General features: G+C 40.9%; 1 protein-coding gene across 3 annotated transcripts in view; it reads left to right on the plus strand.

The window, feature by feature from the left end:
* Positions 1–19828, plus strand: part of ino80 (INO80 complex ATPase subunit) — a 282382-nt gene that overhangs the window by 235597 nt on the left and 26957 nt on the right. For all 3 annotated transcript variants that reach the window (XM_069917252.1, XM_069917251.1, XM_069917253.1), the window contains one exon: positions 15289–15383. In XM_069917252.1, coding sequence (XP_069773353.1) covers positions 15289–15383 — 95 coding nt within the window. The remainder of the gene's footprint in view (positions 1–15288; positions 15384–19828) is intronic.

Here is a 19828-nt window from a genome sequence, read left to right on the forward strand (position 1 = left end):
GTCATTAGCTATATCCATCAGAAGGATGAGGGCATTAGAGGAGTGATGTAGCCAGGCAGTGGAGGCACTCAGGTCAACGAGCGCAGCACTCAGTCTCAATAACAAATAAGAACCTAGTCATTAAGTGCAAAGTGCTCTTGGTACTGCTATACAGCCATCATCCACATCACATGTTGTCCCTGAGATGACTGTGGTGCAGAAGAGACATTCACCCACCTCTTTGAAGAATGCAGGCTTGCTAAGAGAGTGTAGAGAAAGATGCAAGGGTCCTTGTCACATTCACCCCAGCAGCAGCGTGACAGAGGATTCTGATTTCTGGGCTGTTCCCAGAGCCGCACACAGAGTCAAGCATCTAGAACAATCAGCTGGGTGAAAGACACACTTTGGTCTGCCAAAAAGTATTGGTCTTTAGCAGGCAGAGATGCTGGTGCAAGAATGGTACTGACTTGCACATTCCAAGCTGCAGGAGTACATGCTGAGTGATGCAATGAGGCTTGGTGCACCAAATGCAAGGGTGCTATGGAGAAGAACCACAGTCTGGAATCCTTCTGTAACCAGGCATTGAGGGCTGAGACAGAGGGGAAGCATGCTCTGAATCAAAGAGCAGGTCTAGAAGGGTGCAATTACACAGTATAATGTTTGGGGCAAAGACACTTTTTTCCTTTATTTTCCCCTGTGCTCCACAGTTTTAAATTTGTAATCAAACAATTCACATGTGATTAGTGCACATTCTAGATTTTATTCAAGGTTATTTGTACACATTTTGATATTTTGACCATGTAGATATTTTCAGGGCACCATAGTGTTTGGGTAATAGCAATGATATGTATATTAATGAAGTTATGTTTAATTCTTTGTTGCATATCCCTTGCATTCAATGACTGCTTGAAGTCTGTAGTTCATAGACATCACCAGGTGCTGAATATTTTACCTGGTGACTCTCGGCCGGGCCTCTACTGCAGCCATCTTCAGCTCCGCTTGTTTTGGGGGCTTGTTTCCTTGGGTTTTCTCTTCAGCATTTGGAAGGGATGCTCAATTGGGTTTAGATTGACTTGGCAATTCAAGAATTTTCCAGAGTTTAGCTTTGAAAAACCCCTTTATTGCTTTAGCAATATGTTCGGGATCATTGTCTTCCTCTAGAATGAAGCAGCGATTAGTTTGGAGGCATTTGTTCAAACTTGAGCAGATAAGATGTTTCTATATACATCAGAATTAATTTTACTTATTCCTTCAGCATTTACATCATCATTGAAGATAAGTACACCAGTACCTGTGGCAGCCAAACATGCCAAGGCAATAACACTCCCACCACCATGTTGTCCCATTTTGTCTCTTTGTGCCTCCACACTTTGCTTTTGTCATCACTCTGATAAAGAATGCTCTTGATACTGCTATATGGCCATCAACCACATCACATGTTGTCCCTGAGATCACTGTGGTGCAGAAGAGACATTCACCCACCTCTTTGAGCTAATGACTCTATGCACCCTGCCTCACTCCAGAATACAGGTTAATCTTGGTCCACAAGACCTTTTCCAGAATTTTGCACTCTTAAATACTTCTTGGCAAACTGTACTTTGGCCATCCTGTTTCTGTGGCTAGTGGTTTGTATCTTGCAGAGCAGCCTCTATATTTCTGATCATGAAGTCTTCTGGGGACAGTAGTTATTGACGTATCCACACCTGCTTCCTGAAGACTGTTTCTGATTTGTTGGCCAGGTGTATGGGGATTTTATTTCATTATAGTGAGATTTCTTTTGTAATCAGCAGTGGGGGTCTTCTTTGACCTACCAGTCTCTTTGCGATTACTAAGCTTACCAGTACACTCTTTCTTCTTAATGATGTTCCAAACTGTTGGTTTTGGAAATCCTAAGGTTTGGGCGATGTCTCTTACTGTTTTATTCTTGTTTTTCAGCCTCTTAATGGCTTCTTTGACTTTCATTGGCACAACTCTGATCCTCGTGTTGAAAAATAGTAACTACAGACTCCAAGGTGATCAAAAGCTTAGAAGCAAATCTAGCTCTCTTATACCTGCATCAATGAAGCAGTTAAACATCCCCAAGTAATCACAAACAACTGTGAAGCCATAGGTCCCAAACATTAAGATGCCCTGAAATGGGGAATCTGTGTGTAAAAAGTTCTGTCATTTCTGCAAATAACCTTGAATAAAATCTAGAATGTGCACTTTAATCACATAAATTGTTTAATTACAAATTTAAAACTCGAGCACATGGGGCAAATCAAGGTTAAAAAGTTATCTTTTTCCTCAACATTATAGAGGACAATGATATGTTCCCCTCAGATGTCAGTTCTGTTTGGCTCAGTGATCAGAGTCAAAGTGCTTGTAGAGGGCTGTCTTGCAGATTTAAGGGCCATGGAGTACCTCAGGGTTCAGTACTAGGATCCTTAAAATTGGTAATAAATATATGATTTGGGTAAGGATGTTTGTGGCAAGGTGTGCAAGTTTGCTGAGGATGTGAAAATGTGTGCTAGTTGGACAAGAAAACCTGCAGATGTAGTACACAAGTGTTGGAGAAGTCAACGGGTCATGCAGGATAGAAAGTAAAAGGCAGTCGACAGTTTGGGCTTGAGCCCTTCTACAAGAGTGAATAAAATGTGGGGGGAGAAACACCGGCTAATAAGAAAGAGGTAATGGGTAGATACAGGTGGAGGGGAGGAGAAAGAAGTGGAGACTTGATGAATGAGAGGACAGAAGCATGAGAAAGATGGATCTCTAACAAGAGATGGGAAGGGAGTGGGAGCTGGAGGAAAGGAAGCAGAGGGATGAGGGAAAGAGAGAGATCGGGAGAGGTTTAATGGAATTTGGAGGTCAATAGCAACTTGGCAATACAGGAGGCCATGGACAGACATGCCAATGGCAAAGGGGTGTGGAATTGGTGACTGGAGGTCCTTGCTATTGCAGCGTACAGTGAAGGTGCTCAACAAAGTGATATCCTAGTCTATATTCAGTCTCTCCAATGCAGGGCTCTAAAGCGTATAATGGAGCAAAGGAACTGCAGGTACAGAAATATTTAAAGATAGCAGCATAGGTAGACAGAATAGTGAATAGAGTGTTTTGGCTGCTTGTTTTTGTTGGTCAGGGTATTGAATACAAAAGGGTTAAAGTTATACAAAGATGTTGGTTTGGCCACACTTGGAATATTGTGTGCAGTTTGGTCACCTAGCTAGAGGATGGGTTTTATAAAGTTGGAAAGCGTACAGAAGAGGTTTTAAAAGATTTTGTCAGGATTAGAGAAGTTGCCTTACTGTGAGAGACTGGAATACTATCTCTGTTTTCCTTTGAGCTTTGAGACCAGATCTCATTGAGGTCTATAAAATCATGAGAAACATTGATAGGGTGAATAGTGTCAGTCAGATTCTGCCAGTCCTGGAAACAAAAATGAGAGGGCATAACAATGAGGGTGGTGGGATTTCAAAGAGCAGACAGTTTTTCACTCTGGGCGTCGGGAAAAAATCCTTTTGTTTTTACAAACAGGCATTCTGCATAGCCGTGGCTATAGTGAAGAGGATTCTATCCAAGTTTGACCCACGCAAAACACCTGGACTAGACAACATACCTGGTCGGATGCTGAAGGGCTGTGCAGCCCAGTTAACAGAGGTCCTAACAGACAACTTCAGCATCTCACTACAGCCGTCCACTGTCCCCGCTGGATTAAAGTCAGCCACCATCATTCCAGTGCCCAATAAGGTGACAATAATTGGACTGTGACTACCACCTACAGAAGCTGACCTCTGCATTCATAAAGTGCTTTGAGCAGCTGGTAATGGAAGGCATCAAATCACACCTTCCCGCAGCATTGGTCCCATTCCAGTTTGCCTACTGTCTAAACCAGTCTGCAGATGATGCTAAAGCCTTGACATTCACTCTGTCCTGTCCCACGCAGAGAGCCATGCCTCATACGCCAGCCAGCCAACACTGGTTTTCATTGACTTCAGCTCACAGTTCAACTCTTATCATTACCTCAGTAACTGGTGGATAAACTGTCCTTGCTGGGACTCAACACCCTTCTCTGCAACTGGATTCTGGACTTCTTGACCGAAGGACCATAGTCTGGGTTGGTGGCAAAAATCACAAGCCCATTTTCACTGAGCTTTGGTGCACACCTCAGGGCTGTGTGCTCAGCCAACTGCTATTAACACTGCTAACTCATGACTGTACTACCAAATTCACTTCTAACAGAATCTTCAAGTTTGCTGATAATACAGCAGTAGTTGGCCTCATCGGCAACAGTGATGAGTCGGCTTGTAAACAGGAGGTTGGAAGACACATAAAATAGTGCAAGAACAATAACTTGATTCTTAACATGGAGAAGACAAAGCAGATGATTGTGAATTTCAGGAGGACAAAGGTTGACTATTCCCATTACACATCAATAATTCCATTATGGAGAGCACAAAGTTCCTTGGTATGCATAATGAGGGATAATGTATCCTGGACCCAGAACATCTCTTTGTTAGTCAGGAAAGTGCAGCAGTGCCTCCAATTCCTAAGGAGGCTGAGGAGGGCCGGCTCCCCTTTTGACATCTTTACAGGAACACAAATGAGACTGACGTCTATGGCTACATTATTGCGAGGTATGGTAGCTGCAAAACTTTAGACAAGAAGTCAATACTGACAATCATTAAATTGGCTGAGAAGGTCACTGGGGTCTCCCTTTCCTCTATTGATGACATTTATCTAGACCATTGCTTAAATGAGCTCAAAAAATCGTAGAAGACCCTTTCTATTTCAGCACAGTATCTTTGACCCACTACTATCAAGAAGGAGATACCAGAACATCAAAATCAGGACCGCAAGGTTCAGAAATAGTTTCTTCCCACAGGCTATGAGATTGAATGGTACCCTGCTACTGAGTAAATCATCCCAAATATTTATACATATTTATTTAAATTATATCTTTATGTATGTGGTTATTGTTTGTTTTGCATGTGGACCATGGCCAGAGAAATACTGTTTTGTAGGGTTGTATGTGTATATAGTCAGATGGTAATAAGCTTGAATTTCACCATGCTCTCTACTTGTGAAGCCACTTTCATGGAACTGATGGTCTAAAATGGGCTCTGCAGGTTTATATTAAGGCATTTTTACTTTTGTATTTAAATCTTGCCATAAAGCCCTACATATTGTATTGCATTCTAATTCCTTGCTGTATTGGCATAATAATTTACATTGATGTACAAGAACATCTAGCTCCTTCTGAATGCCACCACCTTGCAGTCTCTCACCTTTTACAAAACCATGTTATAGTCCATCTGCAATGTTCTCTTCATCATGTGTTGCCATCACAGTTCAAACTGTAATATCATCAAAGCAGCATGCAATCTCAAGCAAATGAAAAATTCACTTATCCAGCATCTACCAGTCCCTATAGGTGCCAGATACTGGGGGTTTTACTGTACATAGATTGTGAATACCTGCAATGCCTCACTAGTTGCTGATTCACACCAAAAATTACCCTTTATTATTATATTCAGTGTTCAGTCTCTTAACTAATCATTAATCCACACCAGAATCTTACCCCATTAAATGCTAGTATCAGGCTTTGTACTCTGGTTATGTTCCCAGGAAAGAGAACTCTAGTAGAATTGGTGCTAGAGTATCATTACTACAGATGGCACTGCTGTGCTGTGAATCTGGCACAAACGTCTCACCTCTGATGCACCAGGAACTTTTGGAAGTCCCTTTTTGGGAATCCCACAGCAATGAAATAGTTAGAGATCTCATCGTGTGGGGTGAACCACTGAGGCCATGTATAGTGCCTGCACGTGGGAGTCTATGCGACTAGCCCCGAATAATGTGTGCAATAATCGTGCAAGCCCTGTGGCCTAAATATCTCCTTCACCCCTCTGTGTCAAACCCCACCACACATAGCAAGCTCTGAGGTGATTGCCATTTCATTTCAACCGGAGTGTCAATGAATGGCAGGCAGCGATTTGCACTCGATCCCTTGCACAGCAGCAGGCAAACTGAGCTGGTCTTTATTTGAGATTCATTGGGTTTGTGTTTAGAGTTTGGATTCCAGGACTAAGTGCTGTCATGATTTTTTGCAGGGTACAGTACCATGAAGGTATTCTGAAAATCCAAACAAAAACTGCATCAAGAGCTTTTTTTTTCCCCTTCTTACCCAACCATTAACAATCTCTAGAAACTGATTTACTTTTGATTAATCCACACTGTTCAGGGCTATTATTCTCTATGTTCCTTATTACCATTATATAATCAATAACAGCATTTTTCTTACTTCAAATTTTTCTTACTTCAGATGTCAGGTTAACTGGTCCACAGTTTCCCAGCCATTGACCTAGTCTTTTAAACTTAGTTCTCTGCCTGCAGGCATGGTATCTCTGTAATTGTTATTAAACATCCTCACTTCTGACCTTGCGATAAAGGAAAGGTCAATGATAAAGCAGCTAAAAGTGACCAAGTCCAGGTTGTTATAAAGAGCTTGCACATTGATATTCTGGAGTTGGGATTATTGCACTCAGAATATTTGTATTTTTATTGCTGGGAGTTTACTTTGGATTTCCATCAACTTTTGTTTCACTGGAATACTGATCTTTCTGACTCTGATAAAAAGCAGTCTTTATCTCAAGGGCTGTTGCTGTCATCTCCTCTGCAGTTTGGCTCTTTTAGTCATGCTTTGTTGGTACTCTTTCGCAGTTTTTAAAAATCTATTTAAGCTTATGCATTGTACTGTTAAATATTTAACTATTTAGGCTAGCAAATAGAAATTAGCATCAATTTTCCATTTACCCATAATGTTCATTGGACATTGATTTTCATCAATGAAGGAAGGGAAAGCTGTCACTTGATCTTTTTGGTAGAAAACATCAATGCATTTTGGTTTATCCAGCAAGCTACCAGCTACCCCCACCCCCTCATTATGGAAAATCAGAACTCCTTCCAGGAAATGCTGTAGATAGATGGGCTTAATGCATCAAAATTGTCTAAAGCTATTCGTGTATAAGTATGTAAATAATGTCAGTGGATGAGTCTCCATATCTACTACTTTGTTGCTGGGTAATCCATAATTTGTCTCTAAATTCTTCTGCATCACTACAGGCTCAAGTGAAAGGGGAGCCAAAATGAATTTGCAATGTTTTTAAAATTAAAAGATCTTGAACAGAAAATTGGATCCAATCATTTCACATGGTGGAGAGCTGAGAATAGGAGGGGCTGTTCTCTTTCATTCCCAAATAGCGATTGAAGACCACAGATTACTTTGAATGTGGCCTCAAAATGGTGTGTGAGCACCTCCAAGATAGCTTGCTTTGTAATGGCAATGCTTCATCCTTTAACACTTGACGGGCTGTATTTAATCTTTCCGAATGTGTTAAGCCAACCGAATCGAATATTCTGCTGAAACTATCAATGAATTATTCAGCTTGATGCTGTATTGTGTATTGTGTGAGCATAGGATCTGGTCTAGAAGTGCACTATTAACATTTTAAAACATAACTGAGCTGGAAATATGTGCTTCCAAACTAACAGGACATCGAAGTCTCAGTTCATCCAAACCTCTTTGATCAAAAGAGAAAAAGGGAAGTAGCAGAAACTGACCAGAATAGTCATATTTTAGCCAAGAGTCTATCTGGTTAATAAAAATATTGAAAAAGAAAGAAAGAGTCTATCTGGTACCCAAGGTGCTCAAAAATCAATGCCCACCTTTTGACCAGCCCATGCGCCACCCACTAATATTTTTCATGACATTTTTGGCATTCTATCCCCTGAGCTATAAGTTCAAAGCCTTTTCAGATGAGCATATCAATCCAACCTAATGTTGGAATTGAATTAGCTCTGTACAGTTTGAGATGTTTGATGGAGGAGGCACCACTATCAAATACTGTCAGGGGTCTGAGATGGTGTAAGTTGCCCTCTTAGTTCTTGCGATGAAGGACTTTGCTATTTTGGGGAGCTTGCTGTGCATAACTTTAAAAATATTTTAAAAGTTTCAAAGAAGAGTAATTTGTTATTTGTTTACATTTGTTACCTTTACAGTTCTTTGTTTACAAGTATACATTTTTTTTTGCACTACCAATAAGTGATAATTCTGTCTCGCCCCCAGGAAAAAGAATCTCAGGGTTGTGATGTGATGTCATGTATGTACTCTGACAATAAATAAATCTGAAGGATCCTGGCTTTTTTTCTATGTGGCTGCTGTCTGACCTGTAGAGCTCTCCAGTTTCTCTTTTTTTAAAAAGTATTTAGTTTAATAATCAGCAGTTTGAGAGTTTCTAATGTCACTGAAGTCATATAAAAATAGTTCTTTAATTACAAAAAAGGCCAAAGGCATGGTTTAAAAATTAAGCAGTATAGATACAGGTAGGGTTCATGAGGGAAGACTTACACCATAATGGGTGAAACAATAATATTTCAGGGTTCTTTTTCTCTCTATAATAAGCTGCCTGCTGTTTCCTGGTTTCCAGCTCATTTAGTGGGAGCTGATCAGTGGTTGGCAGTAGCTTCCCCTACTGTTACGTGGCTGGTTATGTATAGATTTTTTTTAATGGAAATGCAACTTCGTAAAAACGAGCATTGGTTCCAATAAAAAATGCAACATGTTGTATGTGCCTTTTATATAAATGATCCAAATTGTGCTCCTCATGGTACTTTATTTCTCCGAAGACAAAGTTGTAGTGTGAGATAATGCAGATATGAAGCTTGCACTGTACAAGCACAAAGACGGTGTCTGTTGCGTCTTTGTTTGCTTTGCAGGAAAAGGAGGAAACTGCAGTGCAGATTATGGGATCCACTTCCCCTTTTCAGCAAACATGTAATTCTGTGTGGGGAATCCTGTAATTAATTGAATCTTCTCCGCGTTCTCAGCCTTTAGGGCATTTCTGACCTGTGATGGAGGTCTCTTCCCCAGAGGTTCTAATTACCCCTGTGGCCCTTCAAATGTGTTTTTGATTCACAACAAACCAAATGATGAATGGGCTATTCACCAGTGCTTTGCAGTGAGAGTTCCTATGTTGTGATTAGCTTTGGATTGATAACTGTTTTATTTGTGTTGCCTCATACCACTAGCTGAGATCAGTTGATTGGACAGAATATGTCTCAATCTCAGGTTGAGATGAATCATTGGGCAGTTGATCTTCAACACAGACAAATGGAACCTGATTGACATTTCTATGCTGTTTGTCCATTTGTCTTGATACTGGTGCTTTTTTTGTTATATTTTTCAGCAATAAACACAACTGCAGTTTTCAGGTTAGACAATCATAATAGGGCCGTGACATCTGTGAAAGGAATTTCCTGTCAGTCACTTGCCAGTTATGTTGACAAGTATAGTTACATTATAAAGGCACAAGATTTAAAACTGGATTGAGGCAGGGATGCGATCAGCTCATTTATCCCAAATAGCACACTGAGGGAATTCTCTACAGTCTGTCCCCCTCAGAAAATATTTTGCTTTTTGTTACAGGATCCCTAGCAGTTGAGGAATTGTCCTAACCTTTGAGATGAAAGCATTATGTACTTCACAGGCAGCACAGGATGTTCAATCCTGACTAAGAAAATAAACAGGAGTTTGGGAGTTGACCATGTTATAGGAATTCTGCCAGTTGCCAGTTGCTCAGTTGACTTGCGTCAGGTTGCTTTGGTTGAAGTGCAATTAACTCTTCAGCTGCCATTGATTCTAGAGATGACGTCTCCCTATTTAGTTTATTTTTCATCTTCAGTATGCAGTGCAAAATAAGGGTAAACAAAATAACTGTTTCATGATTGAGGAGTTCCTCTGTATCCTCATTACTGGTGATGGATATATTTGTACCATTCCTTAAATGTCCCTGAACTGAAGAGGCAGTTGTGAGTAACAAATCAGCTAAGGATAGATTTCATTTACTGAAGGGCATTAGTGATTCAGATGGTCCCTTAGTTTGAAGTTACTAAGACTTTTTTCCAAACAAGCTTTAATTTCAATTAAATTTAAATTCCAAGCTGCTTGGACAGGATTCAAACTCATCTCTGTGGTCCAGAACTCTAGTTGCTGTCATTTAATAACTCCAGAAAACTGAAATTCTTGCAATGCAAGATTAGATCATATTTAACTGATGACAGAATTTTGAATTTATTTGCTTCTTTTTGAAATGTAAAAACACAGAAATGCTGGAGGAACTCAGCAGGTCTTGCAGTGTCCATAGGAGGTAAAGATATATAACCATGTTTCACCCTGAGCCCTTCGTCAAGGTATGAGTAAAAAGCAGACAGGCGCCTGAATTGCAAAGATTTGAAGGAAAGAATGGGCAGAGGGAAAACTGCAGACCAATAAACAAAAAGTGTTAATTGGCTATGGATGGGACATGGGAGAGAAAAGGTGAGAATTGACTGGGGAAGGGAAGCAGAGCTAGGGGAAAGGAGAGATAGAAAAGCGAAGAGCTAGAGACTGCTAGAGGAAAGGAGACTTGGAAAAATGGGGAGGGGAGGGCCTAACAGAAACCAGAAAATTAAATGTTAATGCCATCCAGTTGGAGGGTCTCCAGACAGAATATGAGGTGTCGTTGCTCCAATTTGCAGGTGGTCTCGGTCTGGAGTGTATGGCACCATGGACAGACATATTGGCAAGGGAATGGAGAAGGGAATTGAAATGGGTGGCCACTATGAGATCCATACTATTGCAGTGGACAAGGTGCTCAACAATGCAATCTCCCAGTCTGTGTCTGGCCTCTCTGATGTAGAGGAGACCACATTGGGAGCACCGGATTCAGCAAAAAACCCTTGCAGATTCATATGAAGTGTTCCTTCTCTTGGAAGGACTATTTGGGGATCCAAGTGGTGGTGAGCGAGGAGATGTGGGTGCTAGTGGAGCACATTCTGCCAAGGGATTGATTGGTGGGAAGGGAGGAGTGGACAAGGGAGTCACGCAGGGAATGGACCCTCGGGAAAGTGGAGAGGGAAGGAGCAGAGAGAACGTGTCCGATGGTGGGGTCACATAGTCAATGGAGGATGATACATTGGATGCGGAGCCTGGTGGTTTGGTAAGTGAGGACAAGGGGATTCCTGTCCTTGTTGCACATGGGAGTAGAGGGGCCAGGGTAGATATGCAATTGATGGAGGATATGTGGGTGAGGGCCAAGTTGATGGTGATTGAGGGGAAGCCATGTTGTTTGAAGAAGGAGGACATCTCTGACGATTAATGTTTCACTCTTTTTGAAAGTAACAGGTTTAATCTTACACCAGAAATGAATACACAAATATGTAGGCTGAAATATTATGCATTATGAGATGAGTTTTACTCGAAGGATTAATTTGCTAAATTATATGGATAAACCTGAAGGTTATATAGTTATGTTTTTGGTCAAGTAGTCCAGACTTCTGGATGCAAGGTCAGGAAAGTTGAGTTCAAATTTCAGCTCAATATAATTAAATAACATAAATAAAAAGAGCATCAGTTCAATGATTATGGAAGTACCAGATTATTGTTGAAAACCCAGCATTTGAGTCACATTAAGCATAGTTAATGGCACCAAATTTTGGCCTTTTGGTGATGTTGATGTTCCACGTAAGAATAAAAATTAGTAAAAGATCACAAAGCACTATTTTGAGCAGTGTTCTCATTTGCCCATCAGTCTTTAATATCAAAGATTAATCTGGTCATTATCAGATTGCTGTTCATGTTGCCTCTCTATGCACAAATTGGCCACTGCGTTTTCTACTTTTAACCAGTAATTATACTTGTAGCTAATGAAAAGCGAAGGCTTTGGGCCTCCCTTGAGTTTTTCCTGCTCCCCTTATGGATCCAATTTTACCTTCCCACCATTTTCCATATTTTCAATCAAATGCTTCAGTTTTGCCCCTTTTCTCGCTCAAGAGTGATCCACAATTTCTGAATCTTCTACAGTGGAATTAATTTAATTTTACAATTTTCCCCACACCATCCTAATCCCTAATGCATCCCTAATACATTTGAGCCTCCTGCTCTAACCACCATGCTGTCCATTGAGTCTATCGGCACCACTTCTCAATGCCTCTATTTCCTCATGAGTTTGCAGAGGTTTGGTATGACACCAGAAACCCTGGTAACATTCTACAGATGTGTGGTGGAAAGTGTGTTGGCCAGCTGCATCATGGTCTGGTCTGGGACATCAAAACCCCTGAGTGTAAAGCCTTCCAAAAGGTAGTGGACACAGCCCAGGACATCACAGGAAAAACCCTCCCCACTGTCAAGAACATCTACAGGGAACACTGCTGATGGAGAGCAGTAGCCACCTCTTATTAAATTGTGTGGTTTTTTTTCCCCATTTGTTTATACATTATGGGTATATGTTTTATTCCCATTATTTTCCCATTCTCTTCTATGAGTTGTGTTAATAAAAGTAACCCAGCACAGGCTCTTTTCTCACTGCTGCCATCAGGAAAGAGGTGTAGGTGCCACAAGACTCTTACCACCAGGTTCAGGAACAGCTGCTACCCCTCCACCATCAGACTCCTCAGCATCAAACTAACAGGGGCTCATTGAAGGACTCTTACTTGTGCACTTTATTGATTTTTTAAAAATTCTCTCTGTACTGCACAGTCAGCTTATTTACATTCATTATCTGTTTACAATTCTTTATTTGCTTACATGTATACGCTGCATACAGTTTTTTTTTTGCACTACCAATAAGTGGTAATTCTGCCTTGCCCATATAAAAAAAGAATCTCTGGGTTGTATGTGATGTCATGTATGTACTCTGACAATAAATCTGAAATTGGAGAGCATTGATGCGTTGAGGAGTCGGGCTGGATGAATTTAGCATCTGAACCCTTGGGTTGTGCCAGGGCTGGCTAGAGCCCTATGGAGAAAGGTGCTCCCTTTAAGGTTTTTAATTAAGGTGTTTTAGTTAAACATATTTGTTTATAATCAAATCTATTTGAAGTTTACATATGCAAGTTTCCAAAAGTTCCAAGAGAAGACTTGGAAGCTGAATTGGGGCACCTGGTCAGATCCAAGAAGATGTGGCCTGTTGTACCTTCAGTAGTAAGGTGCCCAATCACAATAATTGAAGGTTAATTATATAACATTTGCATAATAGTTCTTAATGTTGGAAGTTTTATCAGACTTTTTTGTGTAACTTGTGGAGCTCGGAAGAAACCCACCAGAGACTTGGGAAGCGTAAGTGTACAGTCCATTCTTCAATGGCATTGCTATTGAATTGCTCATGACTTGAAACTGGAAACTGTTATCCTAACTATCCAGTTAATACAGCTATAAATACTGTCTTCATTTTTAGAATGTCTTTGATTCTATTCCCCTGCCATTTTTATCTTTCTTTTACTAGAAAATGTAAGTTAGTAATGTAGCAACCTTCGCCTTGATCATAATTTTGAGAAACAATTTGCAATTAAATTTAGACATACATCTTAGTAACAGGCCCTTCTGTCCCTTGAGACCATGCTCCACTCCCCCCCAAATAGCCCAATTACCCTACAATCCCAGTATGTTTTTGAAGGGTGGGAGGAAGTCGAAACTTCTGGAGGAAATCCACACAGACGTAGGGAAAACCTACAAACTTCTTACAGGCAGCACCAGATTTGAACCTGGGCGACTGGTACTGGAATAGCATTGTGCGAACTGTATGCCAACCTTGCCAGTTAATGCCATTAATTTTTTTTAACATGTGAAAAAATCTTTTGCTGTAGTTTTGGTGTGCTCATACTTATTATTCCAGGAGCCGTAGGTGGTGCCGGCAGAGGACCCATGATTCGGAGCCGAACAGGAGCGTGGGCATGACAACGGCTCTGTATACGCTTATCTTTGTGAGGTTTTTCAGTTGGTTGTTTTTCCAGACTCTTTTGTGTAGTCTTCCAAAGGTGCTACTTGCCTTGGCGAGTCTGTTGTCTATCTCATTGTCGATCCTTGCATCTGATGAAATGGTGCAGCCGAGATAGGTAAACTGGTTGACCGTTTTGAGTTTTGTGTGCCCGATGGAGATGTGGGGGGGCTGGTAGTCATGGTGGGGAGCTGGCTGATGGAGGACCTCAGTTTTCTTCAGGCTGACTTCCAGGCCAAACATTTTGGCAGTTTCCGCAAAGCAGGACGTCAAGCGCTGAAGAGCTGGCTCTGAATGGGCAACTAAAGCGGCATCATCTGCAAAGAGTAGTTCACGGACAAGTTTCTCTTGTGTCTTGGTGTGAGCTTGCAGGCGCCTCAGATTGAAGAGACTGCCATCCGTGCGGTACCGGATGTAAACAGCGTCTTCATTGTTGGGGTCTTTCATGGCTTGGTTCAGCATCATGCTGAAGAAGATTGAAAAGAGGGTTGGTGCGAGAACACAGCCTTGCTTCACGCCATTGTTAATGGAGAAGGGTTCAGAGAGCTCATTGCTGTATCTGACCCGACCCTGTTGGTTTTCGTGCAGTTGGATAATCATGTTGAGGAACTTTGGGGGACATCCGATGCGCTCTAGTATTTGCCAAAGCCCTTTCCTGCTCACGGTGTCGAAGGCTTTGGTGAGGTCAACAAAGGTGATGTAGAGTCCTTTGTTTTGTTCTCTGCACTTTTCTTGGAGCTGTCTGAGGGCAAAGACCATGTCAGTGTCAGTGGTTCCTCTGCTCCTGGAACGCTTCCACCAGCGTTGTCTCCGCTCCATCCTCAACATCCATTGGAGCGCTCACACCCCTAACGTCGAGGTACTCGAGATGGCAGAGGTCGACAGCATCGAGTCCACGCTGCTGAGGATCCAGCTGCGCTGGGTGGGTCACGTCTCCGGAGTGGAGGACCGTCGCCTTCCCAGGATCGTGTTGTGTGGCGAGCTCTCCACTGGCCACCGTGACGGAGGTGCACCAAAGAAGGGGTGCAAGGACTGCCTGGGGAGGTCTCTTGGTGCCTGCCACATTGACCACCGCCAGTGGGCTGATAACGCCTCAAACCGTGCATCTTGGCGCCTCACGGTTTGGCGGGCAGCGGCCTCCTTTGGGGAAGACCGCAGAGCCCACCTCGCTGACAGAGGGCAAAGGAGGAGGGGCCCAACCCCAACCAACCAATTTTCCCTTGCAACCGCTGCAATCGTGTCTGCCTGTCCCGCATCGGACTGGTCAGCCACAAACGAGCCTGCAGCTGACGTGGACTTTTTACCCCCTCCATAAATCTTCGTCCGCGAAGCCAAGCCAAAGAAAAAGACTTATTATTGAATCCACCACTATTGTTAATGTCATGATGCTTAGTCGTGGTTCTGTACTGCGTTAATTTTTCAAAGCTTCTTGCCATCAACGTGCCTTCTAACTAGCTATCAAAGGTTTGGAATCCTGTATACTTTTTGCCAATCTCCTGTTATTTTCCTGTTCCAGGAATACATGGTCTTCAGACAGCATACTTACATGAGGCTGGATGGTTCCTCAAAGATCTCTGAGAGGCGGGATATGGTAGCAGACTTCCAGAGCAGGTATGTGATTCAAACATTAATTTAACATGTATAAAGTTCATCTGTGAGAAGATAGACGTGTTTCAGAACATGCACATTGAAAGATATGCCATGATTTTCATTTTATGAATGGGATTTGTTTCAGAATTTATTGTCATGAACAGTCATGAAATTTGGTGTTTAGCGGTAGATATCACAGTTGTACATTCATTTTATACCATCTTACTACATCACTGGAAGAAAAAATAAATAAATGATGCTGATAGTGCCCGAGAAGTAAGACTGTGTCTTTGGGTTCATAAAACAATTGAGTGCTTGCCTTTAGGCTCCTGTAGCAGAATGAAGAGGGTGTGGCCTGGGTGATGGAGGATTGTAGGATGTGCCCTCGGTTTTTAATTATTTCAGCATGAGACCTTGTTGCCAAATCCAAAATAAAAAGTCAAATCACTGCTTGTTAAGACCATAAGACATAGGGAAAAAATTAGGCCATTCAGCCCGTCAAATGTGTTCCACCATTTGAATCATGGCTATTGTATCTTTCCCCTCAATCCCATTCTCCTGTCTTCTCCCTATAACCTTTGATGCCCTTACTAATCAAGAACCCATCTACCTCTGCTTTAAATTTACCCAATGGTTGTCTGTGGCCACAGATTCATCACCTGTGTGGATAAATTTCTCCTCATCTCTGTTCTACAAAGTGGCTTCCTTTTATTCTGAGAATGTGCTACCTGGTTCCAGGCTCTCCCACTACTAGAAACATCTTCTCCACATCCACTCTTTCAATATTTGGTAGATTTCAACGAGATCCTTCCCCCACGCCACGTCATCCTTCTAAACTCCAGTGAGTACAGACTCAGAGCCATCAAACACTCCTCAAATGTTAACCTTCTCATCCTAGGTTCATTCTTTTAAACCTCCTCTGGACCCTGTCCCACCCCAGCACGTCCTTTTTTAGATATGGAGCCCAAAACTGCCCACAATACTCCAAGTGTGGTCTGATCAACATCTTGTAAAACCTTAGCATTGCATCCTTGCATTTGTATTCTAGTCTTCTCAAAATAAATGCTAACATTACATTCCCCTTCCTTACTACCAACTCAGCCTGCAAATTTACATGAAGGAAATCTTGCACTGGGACTCCAAAATCCATTTGGATCTCTGCTTTCTGAATCCTTTCCCAACTTAGAAAATCATCTAGACCTTTATTCCTTCTACCATGCACTTTCTATGCTGTATTCTATCTGTCACTTCTTTGCCCATTCTTCCAACCTCTCCCAAGTTCCTCTGTAGACTCCCTGTTTGCTCAACGCTACCTGCTCTTCTACCCATTTTCACATCATCGGCATACTTGGCAACAAAACCAACAATTCAGTCATCTAAATCATTCACATGTAACATGAAAAGTAGCGGGCCCAACACCAACCCCTGCCGATTTTTCCAGGAAGTAGAATGCTGAACACACTGGCAGCCTTCTACCAGTAAGCCAATGCTAGTACAAAAATTCCCCAACTTGCGACCTACGCAACTTGTGTGCATCGGCACAGACAACCAAAAGTTTGTTTAAAAATATATTTAAAAAATATAAAGTTTATGTTGTATTTGACAAACTATAACAGGGATACAGAGTATATAAGAGCCAAAATGTGCATACTTACCTCGTTAGTCAGCACCCCAGAGCTACGCCGGCCATCTTGATTTCTGTGCTCACGCGTGAGTCTTCAGTTGTGTTAAGAGCCTAAAGGTCCCCAAAACCCAGCAGCAATAGACATTCACCAAGACAAGTGGTTTTTAAAACAAAAGTTATTTTTAATCAACTTTAAACATGAAAACAGAATCAAACTTCAACTTATCTCTATACTTAACTAACCCAAATCAACCCCCTTCTAATTCTAAGCGCACGTGTATGTAATGTGTGCGTAAATTTAAGAAAAGTTCTTTGGTTCACAGTTCAATCTCACTTCTTCTTTCAAGTTCCCCGGATGCAGGCAATTCTTATACTGTGCACAGAATTTAACATGTATAAAGTTCACCAGGCTTTGGTGCTCGAAAGGTAAATGTTTACCACTCAGGAAGGTTCTTGTAGGGTTTGCAGAGAGTAATTTTTTTGTTCCAGGATTTCCACAACTGAGGTACCACCATTAGTCACCTCAAGGTCTCGTTTTTTTTTTATTTTATTTTTCACACTATAAACCATATAGATCAAGATACATACATTTTCCTTCTTAAATATATACAGTGTCGTTTTCTCCCCCCCCTTCCCTCCTCCCTTCCCTCCCTCCTTACCTCCCCTCCCATTTATTTAAAGTTCAGAAAATACGATACATTAAACCCGTCAAACAATGTTGTCACTCAATAAAAACAAACAAGAAGTTCCACTGAGTCAGTTCTTTTCATTCTCTTCTCCTTCTGTCATTTTAGTGGTAGATGTCCACGGTAGGTTTTCTCTTATGTTTCATGTATGGCTCCCATATTTGTTCAAATAATAATTTCTTAAATTATATGTTATTTTTTTCGAATGGAATACATTTATTCATTTCTATATACCATTGTTGTATTCTCAAGTTATCTTCTAATTTCCAGACTGACATAATACATTTTTTTGCTACAGCTAGGGCTATCCTAACAAATCTTTTTTGTGCACCATCCAAATCAAGTCCAAATTCTTTGTTTTTTATGTTACTTAGGAGGAAGATCTCTGGGTTTTTTGGTATATTGCTTTTTGTGATTTTATTTAGTATCTGGTTTAGATCTTCCCAAAATTTTTTCACTTTCTCACATGTCCAAATTGCATGAATTGTTGTTCCCATTTCATTTTTACAGCGAAAACATCTGTTGGGTCCAATTTATTTAACTTTTGAGGTGTAATATATAGCCTGTGTATCTAGTTCTATTGTATCATACATAACCTCGTATTTATTGTATTTCTCATAGTTCCTGAGCATAACTTCTCCCATGTTTCCTTCTTTATCTTTGTTTAGATCTTGTTCCCATTTTTGTTTAGTTTTACCATTTGTTTCCTCATTCTCCTTTTCTTGTAGTTTAATATACATGCTTGTTACAAATTTTTTGATTATTATTGTGTCTGTAATCACATATTCAAAATTACTTCCCTCTGGTAACCTCAGACTGCTTCGCAATTTGTCCTTCAAGTAGGATTTCAGTTGGTAGTATGCCAACACTGTATCGTGAGTTATTTGTTCAAAGGATAATAATTTATTTCCCGAAAAACAATTTTCTATTCTTTTGATCCCTTTTTTCTCCCATTCTCTAAAGGAAAGGTTATCTATTGTAAAAGGGATTAGCTGATTTTGCGTCAGTATTAGTTTTGGTAGTTGGTAATTTGTTTTATTCCTTTCTACTTGAATCTTCTTCCAAATATTGAGCAGATGATGTAATACTGGAGAATTCCTACGTTGTACCAATTTTTCATCCCATTTATATAATATATGTTCAGATATCTTCTCCCCTATTTTATCTAGTTCTAATCTAGTCCAATCTGGATTTTCCCTTGTTTGATAAAAATCTGATAGGTATCTTAATTGTGCGGCTCTATAATAATTTTTAAAGTTTGGCAGTTGTAAGCCTCCTTGTTTATACCATTCTGTTAATTTATCTAGTGCTATCCTCGGTTTCCCCCCTTTCCATAAAAATTTCCTTATTATTTTCTTTAACTCCTTGAAGAATTTCTCTGTCAGGTGTATTGGCAATGCTTGAAATAGGTATTGTATCCTTGGGAAAATGTTCATTTTAATACAGTTTATCCTTCCTATTAGTGTTAGTGGTAAGTCTTTCCAATGCTCTAAGTCGTCTTGTTATTTTTTCATTAGTGGATAATATTTGAGTTTATATAGATGGCCGAGGTTTTTATTTATTTGTATACCTAGGTATCGCATTGCTTGCGTTTGCCATCTGAATGGTGATTCTTTCTTAAATTTTGAGAAATCCGCATTATTCATTGGCATTGCTTCACTTTTATTTACGTTAATCTTGTACCCCGACACTTCTCCATATTCCTTCAATTTCTTATGTAATTCTTTTATTGATATTTCTGGTTCTGCTGGAGGCAGCAACCTCCTTTGAAGAAGACCGCAGAGCCTACCTCACTGACAAAAGGCAAAGGAGGAAAAACCCAACACCCATCCCCAACCAACCAATTTTCCCCTGCAACCGCTGCAATCGTGTCTGCCTGTCCCGCATCGGACTTGTCAGCCACAAACGAGTCTGCAGCTGACGTGGACTTTTTACCCCCTCCATAAATCTTCGTCCACGAAGCCAAGCCAAAGAGAAATTTCTGGTTCTGCTAAGTATACTATAACATCATCTGCAAATAAACTGATTTTATATTCCTTGTCTTTTATTTTTATCCCTTTTATTTTGTTTTCTGTTCTTATCAGTTCTGCTAGTGGTTCTATGGCTAACGCGAACAATAAGGGCAATAGTGGGCATCCCTGCCTTGTTGATCTGCT

This window comes from Narcine bancroftii, chromosome 2 (assembly GCF_036971445.1).
Source record: "Narcine bancroftii isolate sNarBan1 chromosome 2, sNarBan1.hap1, whole genome shotgun sequence".
Lineage (NCBI taxonomy): Eukaryota > Metazoa > Chordata > Chondrichthyes > Torpediniformes > Narcinidae > Narcine > Narcine bancroftii.